At 40.6% G+C, this 15932-nt stretch overlaps 1 protein-coding gene across 4 annotated transcripts in view; it reads left to right on the top strand.

Annotated features, from left to right (window-relative positions):
* Fam135b (family with sequence similarity 135, member B) overlaps window positions 1–15932 on the top strand; it is a 289484-nt gene that overhangs the window by 160778 nt on the left and 112774 nt on the right. For all 4 annotated transcript variants that reach the window (XR_003951438.1, XM_006521393.4, XM_006521395.3 and 1 more), the window contains exon 3: window positions 6524–6603. Coding sequence is in view for 3 of the 4 variants with exons in the window: in XM_006521393.4 (XP_006521456.1) it covers window positions 6524–6603 (80 nt within the window). In the remaining variant the exon portion in view is untranslated. The remainder of the gene's footprint in view (window positions 1–6523; window positions 6604–15932) is intronic.

The raw sequence follows: 15932 nt of genomic DNA, 5'->3' as shown, positions 1-15932 counted from the left end.
CTGTCATTTCCAACAACATTCAGTCACTGTGGTTGTCATATTGGACAGAGTAGATGATTTTCTTTCACCCAGAGTAGTGTGTGTGTGTGTGTGTGTGTGTGTGTGTGTGTGTGAGATCTCCATGTGCGTGCATGCATGTCTGCATATGTATGGGCCCAGGTGTCTAGTCTGCTTTGATGTAGAGGGCCAAGGTTAAAGTCAGGAGTCATCTTCAAGTGTTTTTCTGGTTCTTGAGGAATGGCCTCTTTATCAAGCCCAGAGTTTGCAGATGTGGCTGGCCCAGCCACCCAGCTTTTTCTCGGGAATCTCTGGCTTAGCCTTCTGAAGCTTTCATCATAGGCAAGTTGTTATGTCCATGATGTTGAAGTTTGTTTCTGGAGGTCTGAAATCCAATCCTCATGTTTGCATGGTAAATTATTCACTAATAATTAATTTCCCCAGCCCAGAATAGGTGCTTTTAAATTATTTTCAATTTTGTAAAGATAAATAATAATCGGAACATTTATGTTATAGTTTTAAGAAATAATACAAAGGTTCTGTAACTCTTCATTCACCTTTTCTCAAGAGTGGAATCCTGAAAAAATGTAGTTCTTTTCACAAGCAGGATACAGAATGTTTCAATTATATTATTATTATTTTTAATCCTGGAGCCACACCCATCCACCAGTCATTATCTTTTCCCTACCCCTGGCGACAACTGATCTATAGTCCTCTTCTTTTATTAGTTTTTTTTTTTTTTTTAAAAACACTTTGTCAATGCCATCATCTTGGAATGGGCTTCTTTAGCTCAGCCTAAGTGTCTAGAGGTCCATCTAGGTTGTACTTGGCTTTGATTTGATTTTTGACACTTGAGTCTTTTCATGTAGCCCAAGCTCTATTTGAACTGTCATCTCTACCACCTCCTCCTCCTCACCCCATCCTCCTCCTTTTCCTCCTCTCACGTTTCCATACCCAGGATGATAGGATTATAGTAACAAGTCAGTGTTACCAGCACACACACCCCATTGAATGAATTAGTGTGTATAGACCCCAAGGCAGTTGCTGGTTATTTAATACTTGTGTTTTGACCACTCTCCCTGCATTACATAATGACTGATACAATTTGATTTCTCACCAACAGTACACAAGGATTCTCTTTTCAAATTCTCAAAATCCTCAAAGGGCTATCTGCCTTGTCTGCAATGGACAGCCTGTCATGTGAGATACCATCTTGCTGTGGTCTCTATTTACAATTCCATGACAATGCCTACTTTTGGCAAACTTGTTTCTTCCCTTCCTTTCAGAAAACATCCCTTCACCTCTTTTGCCTACATTTTGTTGATGTGCCTTACATTTTTACATTTTCATTAAGTAGACAGAATAGTGGGTTTCACTGTGATTTTCATACATAGGAATCACTGTACTTTGCCCACATTTAATTGTACAGCTTTTTTCTTTTGCTATTGTTTTTGAGTTGTATAAGCTCTTTATGTATTGTTTTTATGGGCCAATTACCAGACATAAAGGTATATGATTTCAAATATTTTCTGCCATATGTTGGATGCTATGCATTCTAATTATTGTTTCCTCTGTGGTGCAGCAGCCTCTTTGTCTGGTGTAAAGCTTCCACTTGTTTATATATTACCTGTGCCTTTGATGACAATATAATGACCATATCATTTTCCATACCAAATTTGTTTTGCTTTAATTTCCAGATTTTGAGGTATTGTGCTTATTTTTTACTACAGTCAGAGTGATTTCTGTGGATGGTGTTGAATGGATTTTTTTATTTCATTATATTCCTCATGGATATACAGTCTCCCCATATTACTTATGATATCTTTCTCCTTTTCTTCTGTGAGTTCCTCATGTCCTTGGTCAAGATCAAGGTGAGCTCTTTCGGTATTCTTGTTTTTCTGTCTTGAACATATTCTACTGGTCAACGACTTTTATATATCAGTGCCATTTTGTGTTTATTACTGTGTTTATTACCGTACTTATAAATGTGTGAGGTCATTTGAAAACAGGAAATCTCACATCTGTACCTATCAAACATATTTTGACCTTGTAATATGTGTGAGAGTTTATGTCTATTTTAGTTTTCTTTTTTTTAAATCTCAATGAAAAGGGGTATTGCATTCTTTCCTGGATGGCTTTGAATCTCTATGCTGTTTTAAGTAAGATTGAACAGAAATCAAGGCATATTTCTAGGACTTTATTCTCTATCCAATGGATTTGCTTCCTGTGGTGAAATGTTGGTTTATATATTTGATTTCTGACTGTTTTGTTTTTGTTTTTTTAATTATTCTTTTCTGAGAGTACTTTAGCCTAGGTAATAAACCTTTGTCAGGTAGTCAAGATGAAGTATTGTTGTAGCTGCCTTCTACAAATTTATGACAAAGAAGCAAATACTGAGTAATCCTTCCAAGATGAAATGATTCTCATGAATCCCTCCTTACATTTCCTTCAACAGCTCAATACCCAATCCTGGGCCAGGGAGTTGGCTTGGCCAAGAAAATGCAAGGACCCAAATTTGTTCTCCAGAACTCATGCTAAAACCTAACCCCAGAATTGGGGAGGTAGCAACAGGAGTTCCTGGGCTGTACATACACTTCCTTTTAATAATACTAGGGACATGCATTTGGAGTTCTGATCAGCCACATAGCACCACCCTGGAGTGGGCATGTTTAATAGCAAAGAAATGAAGCAAAAGCACAATACTACCAAATGCAAGTGTTCTGCAGGATCATTTCCTCAGTCTTCACTGCAGTTCGAATATTAGATGGGTCTATCGATGGCAGCCAGATCCATGTCTGTGAATTAGCACAATGAAGATGGAAGCTGTGAACAAATGTTAACAAATATGGAAGCCTACAAGAATGGCATTCACAAATAACAAATGCAATTTACATGAGATTTGCAGATGTATTCTCCTGAGGCTTCAACTGTAATTCTCAACCGCATCTGCCATGGCGCAAAAGTGTCTCATTTTAATGAAATCGAATTCACCCTTGTTTGCTTTTATAGGCCATGCTTTGGATTCAGAGTCTAAGAACTCTGCTTAGTACTGTGTTTAGAATGTATTTAAAATATTTTTTTCTAAGTGCATTAAAGACCTGTATATTATTTTTAATTAAAACCAGTTTTTCCCCCCATAGGACATATTCTAATAGTGGTTTTCTTTTTCTCCAATCTTCCTAATTCCTTCTTCGCATCCTTCCCATCCAGATCCATCTTGTTTCATCTCTCAGTAGAAAATAAATAGACTTCAAAAGGATAATAATAAAATGTAATAGAATAGAATGAAACAAAAAATAAGAATAGGACAAAACAAACAGAATGAAAAGATCTTAAGAGGCACAAGACACAGATATAGATGTAGAGACTATATCTGTATAGTCAGGAATCCCATAAAAACTATAATTCTAGAAATTGGATATATGTGTGTGTTTGTGTGTGTGTGTGTGTGTATGTACAAAACCTGTAGAGTAGTAAATTGGTAAATAAATAAATGGAAAATTAATATTAAAATTAAAAACAAAGCCCTGCCAGGACACTACTAGACATGGAACCTCCACATTGCCATTAAGTTCATTCTCTGTTGGCCAACTGCTGCTGGTACTCACACTAACCTTTAGAGTAGCTTAGTGTTCCCGGTAAGACGACCTTGGATAAAGTAATTTTTTTCATTTTCAGGTGTTTAACAGAATGGCTTCTGGGTTAGGAATGGGAACATGTGTCCACTTTTCCTTTTAGCTCTAGGACCCCACCTGGTGCAGACCCATAGAGGTGCTGCGCATGCCCCTGTTGCTGTGCAAGCTGCCTCAGTGTCTGTGAGTTCATATGTATAATGATACTGTTGTATTCAGGTCTTGTTTCCTTGGTATTCTTCAGTTCTTATGGCCCTTACAATGTTTTGTCTCCTGCTTCTTCTTCCTTAGATTTCCCTGAGTAGTGAAGGTAAGGTTTGATGAAGACATCCATTTAGGGCCAAGTGTTTCAAAATCTATCACTCTATGAATATTGTCTTGCTGTGGCTCTCTGTGTTTGTTTCCATCTGCTGCAGGAGGAGGCTTCTCTAATGATGGTTGAGCAAGGTACTTATGAGCATAACAGAATGCCATTAGGATTCATTTTATTGCCCCATTCTCTTTGTATAGCAATACTATATGTTTCCCCCTTTGTCCCTAGGCTATCTAATCTCATGTTCTTGCTCACTCATGCAGTGTCTTATAGGGGTACCATCTCAGGGACTAGGTCTTATATCAGATCAGATATTATTGGTTGGTTGCTTCTACAGGCTTTGTACCACCATTGCACTAGAGTATCTTGCAGGTAGTATATCATTGTAGAGAGAAGAGTTTGTAGCTGGGTTGGTGTGTTCATTTCTCCTCTGGTAGTATACAGTATACTTTCCAATCCCAAGATCAGTACTAGGGGAAAGAAGCTCTAGATAGGTACCAGCTAGACTTTGCCATGTTAAAATTAGTTGTGTAGATGTTGTCTTCATAGGTTTATATTTTTCGTTTATGTGAAAGACCAGCTTGGAGACAGATTTTATGTGAGGTGGGAGGTTTAATTTGAGGTTTGTTTGTAATTATTTTTTTGTCTGCAGGTGTTCAATGGCTTCAAGAAAACATGTTGAGAAAATGCTTTTTGTCCTGTAGTGCACAGATTGTGTGTGTGTGTGTGTGTGTGTGTGTGTGTGTGTGTGTGTGTGTAAAATAATTGTGAAGGAGCTGAGGGGCATGGGAAGAGTTGGAGGGGGGATAAGTGATGCAAACACATTATCCATGCATGAACATCTCAAAAACAAACAAACAAAAAGCCCAAATGTTGTTGATGCATTTATATAGGATATTGGTGTGGCTGGAAGGTGGAATTCTAGCTTCCCTCTGTGGTCCCCTCTAAAACCAGGGTTACTGCCATCTGCCAAGGACATAAGTCAGGATCCCAGTGGAGATGGAATTCTGCTCTCAGCTAAGGATCAAGGTGGAGCTTTGTCACAACCTGGAACCTGTACTGTCTATTGTGGGTGGAGGGGCTGCTGTTTTTCAGAAAATCTAAGGATTTTCTGTTTTGTTATGTTCTTCTTGTTTGGTGTGTGTGTGTGTGTGTGTGTGTGTGTGTGTGTGTGTGTGTGCTAGTCATTATTGTTTCTGGCTTGATGGATAAGAAACTTCCCAATACCCAGTTTAGGATACAGGAGGCGAAAGTGGAAGGCTGGGAAGTTCCCACCAGGGCTTTTCCTCTCTGAGAGTGCCTAGCTTGTGTGTCCTCATCTTTGTTTCTTTGTGTTTCTTTTATGCCCTTGGAGTTTTCCTTGTGTTTGAGGAAAAGAATAGGAAAACATAAACATGGAATAGTCCATGCGTTAGAGGCAAAACTCATGCCAGGTAGTGACCTCTTTTTTTTTCCTTTTTTTTTTTTTTTCATTTGTTATATTCCCCCCTCATGTAGGGGACTTCTCTGATACTTTAAATCTCATTTTACAGATTCAGAATAGGTTGACAAAATTACACCATAAAGTCACTCAGCTCACACATGTCAGAGAAATTTCATAAAGTACATGATAGGGTCAGAGTTGGCCAGCTCAAAACTATCACCCAGACTTAAGTCATATGGAAATGGACCACATGTCCTCTGTTCATTGTGTCTACATCAAGTCACACCTAAGGCCATCACCAGCAATATTTTGTCATTATTCATGATGCCCCTGACATAGTGGCACAAGACTCCTGAGCACAATGAGCCACAGGGCGCTGATGTGGTTCATGGTCCATTTACTTATGGTTCACCTTGTCTGATTTACATTTTACTTCACTGTGGGTTTGAGATATGTGAGAGGAGAGCACAAGCATGCCAGAAATGGTTCCCAAGTGCTTACAAGTACAAAGATCATTAGTAGCAAAGCACCAAGGAGAGGTTACCAAGAGCCTGCATAGGAGTACAAAATGTAGATGTAATGGAACAAAATAATATGGTAAGACAAGAACATGACTTCATTGGGGAAAGTGGTTAACAATATACACAAAATGACAGCCCATCTTCTACATGCCTCAAGGAGGTGTGGGGAAGAAGGGTCCACACTCACAAGCACATATGTGTACTTTACAAGTCAGTAAGTCAGATCATATATGGATTTCCATCCTTATATTGTGTTATCTTCCTGTGATAGTTGATTTTTCTAGACTAAAAACAAAACAAAACAAAACAAACACAACAACAACATGTACAATCAATATACTGATTGTTGTGTGACCCATTTGTCCCTTTTCTGTATTGACATCAACTCAATCAACTCAAACCTTGCTCAGTCTTATGTGATTTAAAGTGATGCAGTTTCCTGCCTCCCTCTCCATCCTGTCTCTTCTCCTTCAACTGTTCCAATAAAATGAAATTTCTCTTTTTTTCTTCCAGATAACTGCATGGCATCTGGGACCTCCATTGGTTTCCTATGGCTTTTTGTAATTAAGTCTAGATAGTTTTAGGAACCATGTTAAGTAGACACATCATCATGGCCTGGTCTCTGTTCTCTTTGTAGGTACTACCAGATCCGAGTGACCTTGAAAGTGTCTTCAAGGATCCCCCACAGGCTGAGTGCTTCTATCGTCGGACAGTCAGGTGAGTGTAAAGCAGGGCTCCTGCCTCAGAGGTAAATCATGATGTGTCCTTGTGTAGCATGGTCTGGCAGAACATAGGGCAGTCATCACCGTCTACCATTGGACCATTGAGTGCTGCAATGGCAGACCCACTATTGGAAGTGGCTCTGTGTGAACAGCACTGTTAAGGACACTTGGCTAAAGAAAAATCATTCCCAGGAGTGTCTGGTAGCTGGCAGAAACTGTCTGCAGCAGGTTGGCTAAAGTCATATCCGGGATGAAATTGACGAGAAGCGTTATCCAGCAGATAGGTAAGGGGAGCCTGTTGCTATGGGGCCAGGGGACCAAGTGAGTGAGCAGTTGTGCTGGAACTTTCTAGGTACAAGAGTGGGTCTGAATGTCATCAGTCTATACAGGACACCAGCCCCTCAGAGTCTGTACAAGACCTATCCAGACACCAAATTCTCAGCACAAAGGGAATTTATTAACCCTGAGAGGCAAGCTTGGGTTGGGAGGTAGTCTTCGGATAAGGCAGATAGCAAGCAGCAGCAGGTGTTGGGGTGTTGTTGTTGTTGTTGTTTTGTTTTGTTTTGTTTCAGGAGTGGGTTTTTAATGAGAAAAGGGGGAAGTCTGTGCTAGGTTAACCAGTGTAGCCAAATAATGAAGTTTGATTGTTGGACCTTGGTGTTCTGTGTTAGCAATGAGTAGGTAGCCAAATAAAGGAATGGACTCTGGGGTCCAGCTTTAGGACTATAATCTAATGATTTTTAGCATGGGAGAGGAGAAGGGGAAGGAGGGTGAATCCTGTCATTGCCACATTTGCTGTGCTCAGGTGTGTTAGAGAACCTTTCACACCCAGTGTAAAAAGGCTTTCAACAAAGCCCAGGTCCTAATTGTGATGCTAGAGAGCTAAATGGAAACCCAAGGCTTTAAGGAGTCAGTCTGTTAGGGCTGAGTGGGAAGCACAGTATCCTTTGAACAAGGAAAATGTAAAAAACAAAAACAAAAACAAAAACAAACAAACAAAACCAAGTATAGCTGAAGTATAGGGTAATTCAGAAGCAGATCTGGTGGAACCACATATTCTAGCAAGTCTTCGAGGAAATGACTCTGCCTTCAGGGCAGAGGAAGGGAAAGGAAGTGCAAGAAAGGAAAACTGCAAAGTACCCATTCACCATTCGAAGTAAGAGTGACCCTGAATGTCAGAAATGAGATGGGGTAAGTGCTAGTCACAGCCCCACTTCATACAACCCATTTGTAATGGATGACAGCATCAGGGCGAGTCAAAGCATATGCAGTTGAGACCCCAACAGGTGAGATGCACAGGCATTGAGTGAAAGCTTGCACTTATTCCTCTAACTCAAGGCCTGTAGAGAGACCCAGCTTGCTACCTGCCTTTTTCTCAAGTCTGAGCTGAGCAGGTGTTAGTTTATCCATTAAGTCACCTTGTTCCCAAGACCCATGGCATCTACCGAGATAGTAGGATACTTGGGTCCTGCTTTGGAGAAACTGACTATATGAATGGAGGTAAATGATCAGCACGCTGACTTTATTTCTTCACTTGAAATATGAAGGCAGAAATTCACCTCCAAGGCGTCTTTCTCTGTTTACAGAGATGATATACAACAAATATGTTTTGTAGAGATAATAAATACAAGTGTGTTGTGATGGAAAAGGGCCATAAAGTAAGGGTCCACGGTTTTGCTCCGTGAGAGGTCATAAGTCAGAGTTATGAGCCAAGGTCTTGTTCTTAAAATCAGAGCAAAGTTCCAGGAGAGAGGTGGGAGAGTCAGCTGATTGATGAGAGCCATCTGCAGGCCATTGTGGACTTGGCCTCTTTCCTCTCTGATGTTCTTCGCTGAGTGAACTCAGCTCGTTTCATTGATGTACCTTCTCTGGAATAGGCAATCCTGCCTGTGAGAGCCAGAGGCTGGGTATGTAGCAGCTTTTGGAGCCCATCGAGAAGGAAGCAATTGAGATTGCGCTGCAAAGACAAAGGAAACCAGTAAGATATGCAATTTGAGGTTAAAGCTCTTTTCCTTCCTGGTCTAGTTTGACAGAGTAATAACTATGATGCAGTTCTCATGCCCTTGAGCTCTGTACTCAAGTGCTATGTAGACCAGAATGTCAAACATGCTAGCAGGAACTTATAATCAGATGGTTTCATGGGCAAGCGATATGTGCAGATTTATTTCTCTTTCAAGGAGAATTTTCTAATTATAACAGATTCTTCTGTGTGACTACATTGCATATGATTCCAAATTTTGGCACTAAAAGCAATGGCCTATTCTGCTTGATGTTTTTTTCAAGTGAGCAGAGCTTGCCACCCTCAGTGATGGGCTAGTGTTACCTGAGGCCTCAGCTAGAATGGAGCATTCAAGACTTCTTCAGCCACAGTTCTGATCCCTCAGAGCATTGCTTAAAGGATAGCTAAGTTCTGCATCTAGCTGGAGTACCAAATTACTTTTATACAGTAGTTCTATTGCTCTGAGAAAAAATGAAGAGGATTCTACATTGCTTCCTTGCTTGTGTGAAACTGGTAAAGGGCTTTTCTCCTGTATCCCACTGGTCAAGTGTAGGACAAGGCTGTCCATTTTTACCTGAAAGGAAATATATCCCATTTCTTCCTTTAATGGACCACCTTCTATCTTGAGTTGGGAGGACACTGCTAGGCATGTTTACAGGCAATCATTCAAACATACTCTCTATCATTTATAAGTATTTTTTTGCATAGAAAATAATAAATATGGGTGTTTTGGAAGCAAAATATGAGGGAACAAAAAAAAATCTAGGAATTTCAAAGTAGGGCCAATGATATCTTCAACATTCTGTTATTTAGTTTTCGGAGTAGTATATTCAATTTGCTTTGTTTGTTTGTTTCAGTTGTCTTTAATATGGTCATAAACAAAGCTCACTGAGTCTAGGGAAACAGGATTCAGGGGAGGAGAGTGTTATGGGCACGAAGATGCTCATATATCAATCCTTCCTCCACACCTCCAATCCATATGAAATCAGAAGTTATTTAAACAATTTCATTTCTAGGTCCCCATCTATAAGTTGGACTCAATGGGTGGTACTTACCTCCCAGGTTTGTTGTATTGACCAAAACTCTATGAGGAAGATTATTAAAAAGTAGCTGGGCTCAGAGAATGCTTAGAATAAATAATTGTTCACTAGGCTAAGTATGGCTATGATACACAGTATAGGTATCTATTTAACTATTTTTGCTTTGTACAGAGTCTTAGTCTCACCCCTGTGGATATAGGTGTTCTCATCAGGTAGTCTCAAACATATCTCATGAAATAAAAGTCATGATACTGATACAGTAGGGCGATAGTTTGCAGATTCCTGATGTAGCAAATAATTAGGCAGGAACAGAGCATCTTAGTAGAGGAAGAGACTCACAGTGGGGCCCAGAAGGTCAAGAACCTAGCCAGAGATGAGGGTATGGATGGATGATCAGGCAGAGGCTACAGTATGAACCCAACCACTGGAAGCTGGATTCATCTGTGTTAAAATTCCACTTACCACTCACCTAGAGTCTCCATGTTTGCACAGATTAGATCTAGTATATTCTTAAGAACTGGGACAGTCAAAATGAAAAAGCAGACCTGCTGGATTTGTGCCATCTCATGGAGGGAAGTTTTCTCTGAAAAGCACAGAGAAATGAGGTGAACTGCCTTGACCACATGAACCCAGTGCTGTTCAAATACACAATGTCTTCAGCAATTCAACAATGAGTATGCTTTCTCTCTACTTCCAGTATGCTGGCTTTGTAGTATCATACAGGAGCAGGTTCCCATGGATCATATGGCTTCAATGCCGATTCTGTAGGTACAGAACAATGTCACATCGAGTTTTGCAAGAGAGATATTTTTTTCATGGTTAGATCCTGTATTTCATGAGTGTAACCTGTGTGTCCCCTTGCTACCTGTCATAATAGTTTTTTAAAAAATAATCTGAGGAAATGTTTCTCTGGCAACTGATGATTTATTCTCATGTGGGTTAGTTGAACATCTTGAGTGGATTGTGACAAGCTATGAGCTTTCACTGGTTAGGAACAATCCTTCCCTTGGGCATTTTAATAGATCCCAGTGTCAGAGAAGGAACAGGTACTTCATTAGGTACTTGGTAATCATATTAGACATGCTCACAGGCATGAGTGTAGGGTACAAAGTGGGACACTTCTGTGTGAATGGAGGGACACTTGGCAGTTTGGCCCTAACATTAAGGTCTCCGTTATCACCAGAACATGATCAGAATAGGAGCAGAGCAGGTGCTTGATTGTCTTGGGCATCCCTTTGCTGTTCAAAAACCTAAGAGAGAACAGAGACTCATCATGCTATATTTTTGTTCTAATTTTGATGTAGTTAAAACTGGGAAATGATGAGATGAAGGGACATGGCTATTTGAGAAGCAGGTCATATTTCCATCAGAACCTGGATTCATCTGTGTTAAAAGTCCATTCACCCAGCTCAAAGTCTTCAACCGCTAAGTCAGGTAACTGAGAGTTCACAAGCTTGATGGTGGTGCTGCTGTACCATTATTGATATCTTATGTAAAAGGGCCAGGCATATTTTAGTGTATTATCAATGAAGCACTTTAACATGGGTTTAATGAAAACTCATAAATAAAGCCAACATAAGTATTCCCAAGGCAGAGCTGAATCAGGTGTGAGACAGTAAGAACTGCATTGTAGCTGAAGAGAGGCAAAGGTTTGACAGGGGTATTTGTGATGTGGACATCTCTTCTGGCAGTTGTGTTGCCATGAATTCCTTAAGATATTTAACCATCCATGTGCCATGCTGTGCAATTTTGTCTCATTCCTTCCATAATAAGGCTTAATAGCAAGGTGTGCTTTGACTATGGCTAGCTGGCTAGGCAGAAAGGCAATAGAATACACCCTGGAAGCCACTCTTTTTCTCATGCAATAGGGATGTTTGGAATTCTCATTGTTTTTCTCACTACTCTAAAGGAATACTAAATTTTCTATTCTTAGTAGTTAAGACATGGCACTCACAGACTCATCGTACTCAATTGATTTTAGGTTGCATTTGTATGCATATAAGTGCCTATTGTATTAGTAATGGTGTTTAGAGAAATAGAGCCATAGAATAGATATGTATTGCAAAAGAGATTTACTAAATTGGTTTACATGATGCATGCTGGGTAGTTCAACAATGGCTGCCTGTATACTAGAAGGTCTGAGAACTTGGTACCGGCCAGATCCACAAGTCTGAATGATGCATCAACAGTATATATGGCACTAAAGGCCAGGAGGCTCTCTGGAGAGCCATGGGTCTTGAATCCACTTTGTTAGGCTAAAACAACTGGTATCCAGTGTCAGTGGCAGCTGGCAACAGTGGGGACAACCATGTAGTAAATATAGTCACCACCAGGGAGCAAAGGCTCTAAGCAAAAGCAACAGGTTTTCCTCTCAGGACTGTTTACATCTGTTCTGACACCAAGATTGATCTTCCCCTTTTCAGCTAATCCTTCCTGGAAATGCCTCACAGCTCCACCCAGAGACACTTTGATCCCATATCCAATTAAACAGACAACCAGAGTTAAACACCACATCTATACATAAAAATGTACACCTTTGGGAGTGCATGGGTTTGAGGGTGTAGGAAGGGCTAATCACACCTCATTTGTCTAAAAATACTACCTGAATCTACAAGGCCAAAACATTTTTTTTCTGCATCCAATGAACTGTTCAGATTTCTCTTAGAAACTAGGAAACCTAAACAATAAGGAGAAGCCCAAATGGAAATTAATTGAAATGTGAGAATTAAGGTATTCCAGCAAGGAAGCCTAGATATAAGGCACTTCAAAAATCTAATTATATGACTTCAAAGCATCTCACTTCCTCTTCTTCTGAGCCCAGGGCTTCAGTTAGCATGCCCACGACAATAGGAAGACATTAAAAATACTTAACCTTGGGTATTTACCTCCATAAAAAGGTTATGTCTAATAAAATCTGTCATTTCTTCCTCCTCCTGAGATAGTAAAGAAAAGCAAAAAGTCATCTCCCTAGGGACTGATCAAGTAGGGCAGACATGGGTGGGAGGTGCCCATAGGAAATGACTAGGTTAAGAACAGGCATCTGCTTGTGTCTGCTCAGCAAAGCAAAGGAAAAGATAGCAGAGGAAATTGAAATTGTGGAAATGTATAAAATTCGCAGTGATTAGTTTTCGTAATGTTTTGAGAGGTAATTTCCATTTCCACTAAGTGGAAGCACTTAAGAGCTTCACTGTGTAGGGGCGGGGAGAGACATTTATTTCTCAAATGAATCAATCTAATTTCTTTTCATGGTCCATTAAAGTGCACCTAAATATCAAACATGCCTGTTTTCAGGGAGAATGCTAAGCAGGTAAAACACTCATCTCTTAGGCTCTGATCCAGCTAAGGTCTGAGGACAGGCAGCTCAAGGTTGACAAAGTGGCTGCCTGCTTTAATCCTTGGAAATTCAAAGAGGCATTACAATCCATTACCATACAATCTACTCAGCTGCAGCCAAGCCAAACCAGCAGCTTGGAATATCAATGGCCAGAATTTCCTTCCCTCTGCCCCTATTCACTGTGAAAGCCTGGTTCTGCCAGCTGCCCAGGGACTCAGCTTTTGTGTTAAGTTAGGATCCCTTTGCCCTTGAGATAGCATCTTAAGGCTGCCCGGGTTCAGGGCCTGCTTCAAGAATTTCATTACGATTGACAGCTGCCCCTGCTCCTGGTGCCCATTCCATTTTGGATGCCTGTCTCTTCCTTTCCAGTGTTCCATTTTGCTGTACTAGATAGGCAGAGATACTGCTTGTGGTCCCGAATGAGCAGATTATACAAGGGTGATCATCCCTGTTAGTATAAATGGCCCTCACCTCACTGTCCTTCATTCAGTTTGTAACAGCAGGCTTGATCCCTCCCACATGTGGCTCCTCCTACTTCTGCACCACATCTATCCTACTGAAGTTTGCTTTCTACAACTAGAAGCCATATGTCTTTACTTTGGAGGACCGGATACAGGGCACAGCATTTGTTCTAAGAACGGATCCTTCCAGGAAATGTGAATCTTACTCTCTTGCTTCCCCAATACAAGTTCTGTCCTGTGCCAGTAGTTATTAATGTAGAAGCTTGGATGCTCAGCCCCGAAGATAGAAATGTGACATGAAGTACATGCTGGAAGCTATTGGGATATGCTAGTCCTGCATTTCTTTCTTTCCACCCAACTTCCCACTGTTCCTATAACCTCACCGAGGGTAAACACTTAATAAATTACTGATACCCACAGTTTTGTCTACCCTTTTTCCAACAGGGTCTGGAAACTTCTAGGTACAGAGAGCTGGGAGTTGCCAGATTTTGGTCAAACTGACTCTTTCTAACTCTGTGACGTTCATATAGCTGTCTCTGTATACAATAATCATTAGGAAATAGCCTGCATAGCCAAAAATCGATTAAGTTGGTATATGTAGTTGATAGATTTCTTGGGAGTCCAAATATTCGCAAGAACATACTAAGGTACCGTATCTGTATATCACCACTGTACTTCAGCAAACAGGGACAGTTTCTCTCTCTCCCTGCCACAGTTGTTAATTCTTTTAAGGTGCCTGCTAGATCTCAAATTTCTAGCTCCTCAAAACTAGATGTGTGTGAGGCGCTGTTCATAGACAACACAGAGACACTTGGGCATCTGCTGTGAATGGGAAGGAAAGTGGTGATCATTGTTAGAAATGAGGTTCAGGAGGAGAGGAGACCCGGGGTTCTAGGGGCCAAGGAAAGACCATCTGGAAAAGTTTCTGTGAGGCATACCTGGGTTTGCCCAGGGTCAGCAGTGGCAACTCCCTCTGTTTGGAAAACGAGCAAGGTCCCTCAATGTGTCTCCATGACATTAGACACGCCTGCTCTGTCCAGGTCCTCACAGTTGGGGTCTCCTAAGCCTCTAGGATAAGATCTAACCCTCTCCTGGGGCGTATTACCTTGACTTATAGGAGAAACGCCTACATAAACTACATTGCGTTGAGCAAAGGGACCTAGAAAGACATTGAAGAAATTGGCACACGTGTCCAGAGATTGAAGCACAGGGCTTCAGGGAGCTTATTTCAGTGACAGGTGAAAACAATCAAGGACAGTGTCTCCAGAAACAAGTACTTGGTTCTGTTCAGCTTACCTAGTTATTAGCAACACTCTCTGTGAGTGCATAAGTACACACACAGCATTGCTATCCTAAGCCTTCAATTACCACTGGCTACTGCTAACTTTCTTTCAGAAATTTATTTTTTTCATGGCCAGGAAGCAAGCAAGCAATCAAAGAAAAAAATGCTCCAGGGACCAAAATATTAGTGCAGATTGTTTATGTGTGTGTATTTGTATGCATGTGCATGTACGTGCGAACAGGTGTGTTTAAAGACCTTGGACCAGGCACTGAGTTCTTGAGCTCTCGAAATACACATGTGCTCAGCTGAAGGTGCCTTTGGCAGTTGGGGAAGTTTGGAAGCTTCCACCAGGGTATTCTCTATTAAACTAGATGGTGGTTAGTGGGATTGTGTGCCTGTCCAAGGTCTTTATAGATATATGCTCAGTAAGCAGGCACATTACATTATCCTTCAAGGGATTTCTGTTTCCTGAAAGATCAAGCGAAAGGGCACCCTTGTTTTGTTTTGTTTTTTTTAATAGAATGCCTTTGATTCATTGTTTTACTTATGGGTCACATTAGGACCATATGACTTTAGGAAATCAAATGAAGCTAACTCTTTTACCATAGAGGCACAGCCATGTGAGGAAGATGCATTTTAAATGAGAGCAGGGTTGCCCTAGAGAAATCAAATGGGAGACTAGAGTTCCCACAGTCTGGCTTTCATTTTAAGTGTAAGTACTCCTTCCTGTTGATGTCAGTCAAAGAAAGAATGTGGCTTATGTCAAATTCCAGGAATGAAAACTAGGCAAACACAGCTCCTACACTGTCTTATATCTACAGAACATTCTGAAAGCTCCAGAATTCTGCTTTTCTGAGGGTAGGTTTCAGCTAGTTGGAAATATCTCAGAAGTATAGTGAATACTACATCTTTGAAGCTGTTGCTTTTACATGGGATGCTCTTGAAGTAAGAGATTGCATTTGGCTTTCCTTTTTGTTGCTTTGGAACAGTGCACTCGCTTTTTTTTTCTTTTTTGATGATTTTACTTGTTTCAATGCAGGGCACATACATTCTTAAGGAAATTGAATCTTGGGGAAATTGAAATGTAGAAATGAAATCTCCATGCCTAAACCATCCAGCCTGTGACATCAGCTCCTTTTTGATGTGGTCACATGTTCTTACTGCAGTGGAGGTAAATTAATTTGAAGCCCCTGATTCTTATGTGGTTA

This window comes from Mus musculus, chromosome 15, assembly GCF_000001635.26.
Source record: "Mus musculus strain C57BL/6J chromosome 15, GRCm38.p6 C57BL/6J".
Lineage (NCBI taxonomy): Eukaryota > Metazoa > Chordata > Mammalia > Rodentia > Muridae > Mus > Mus musculus.
Note: the sequence above shows the minus strand (reverse complement) of the source record. Positions and strands in the feature narration are given on the sequence as shown.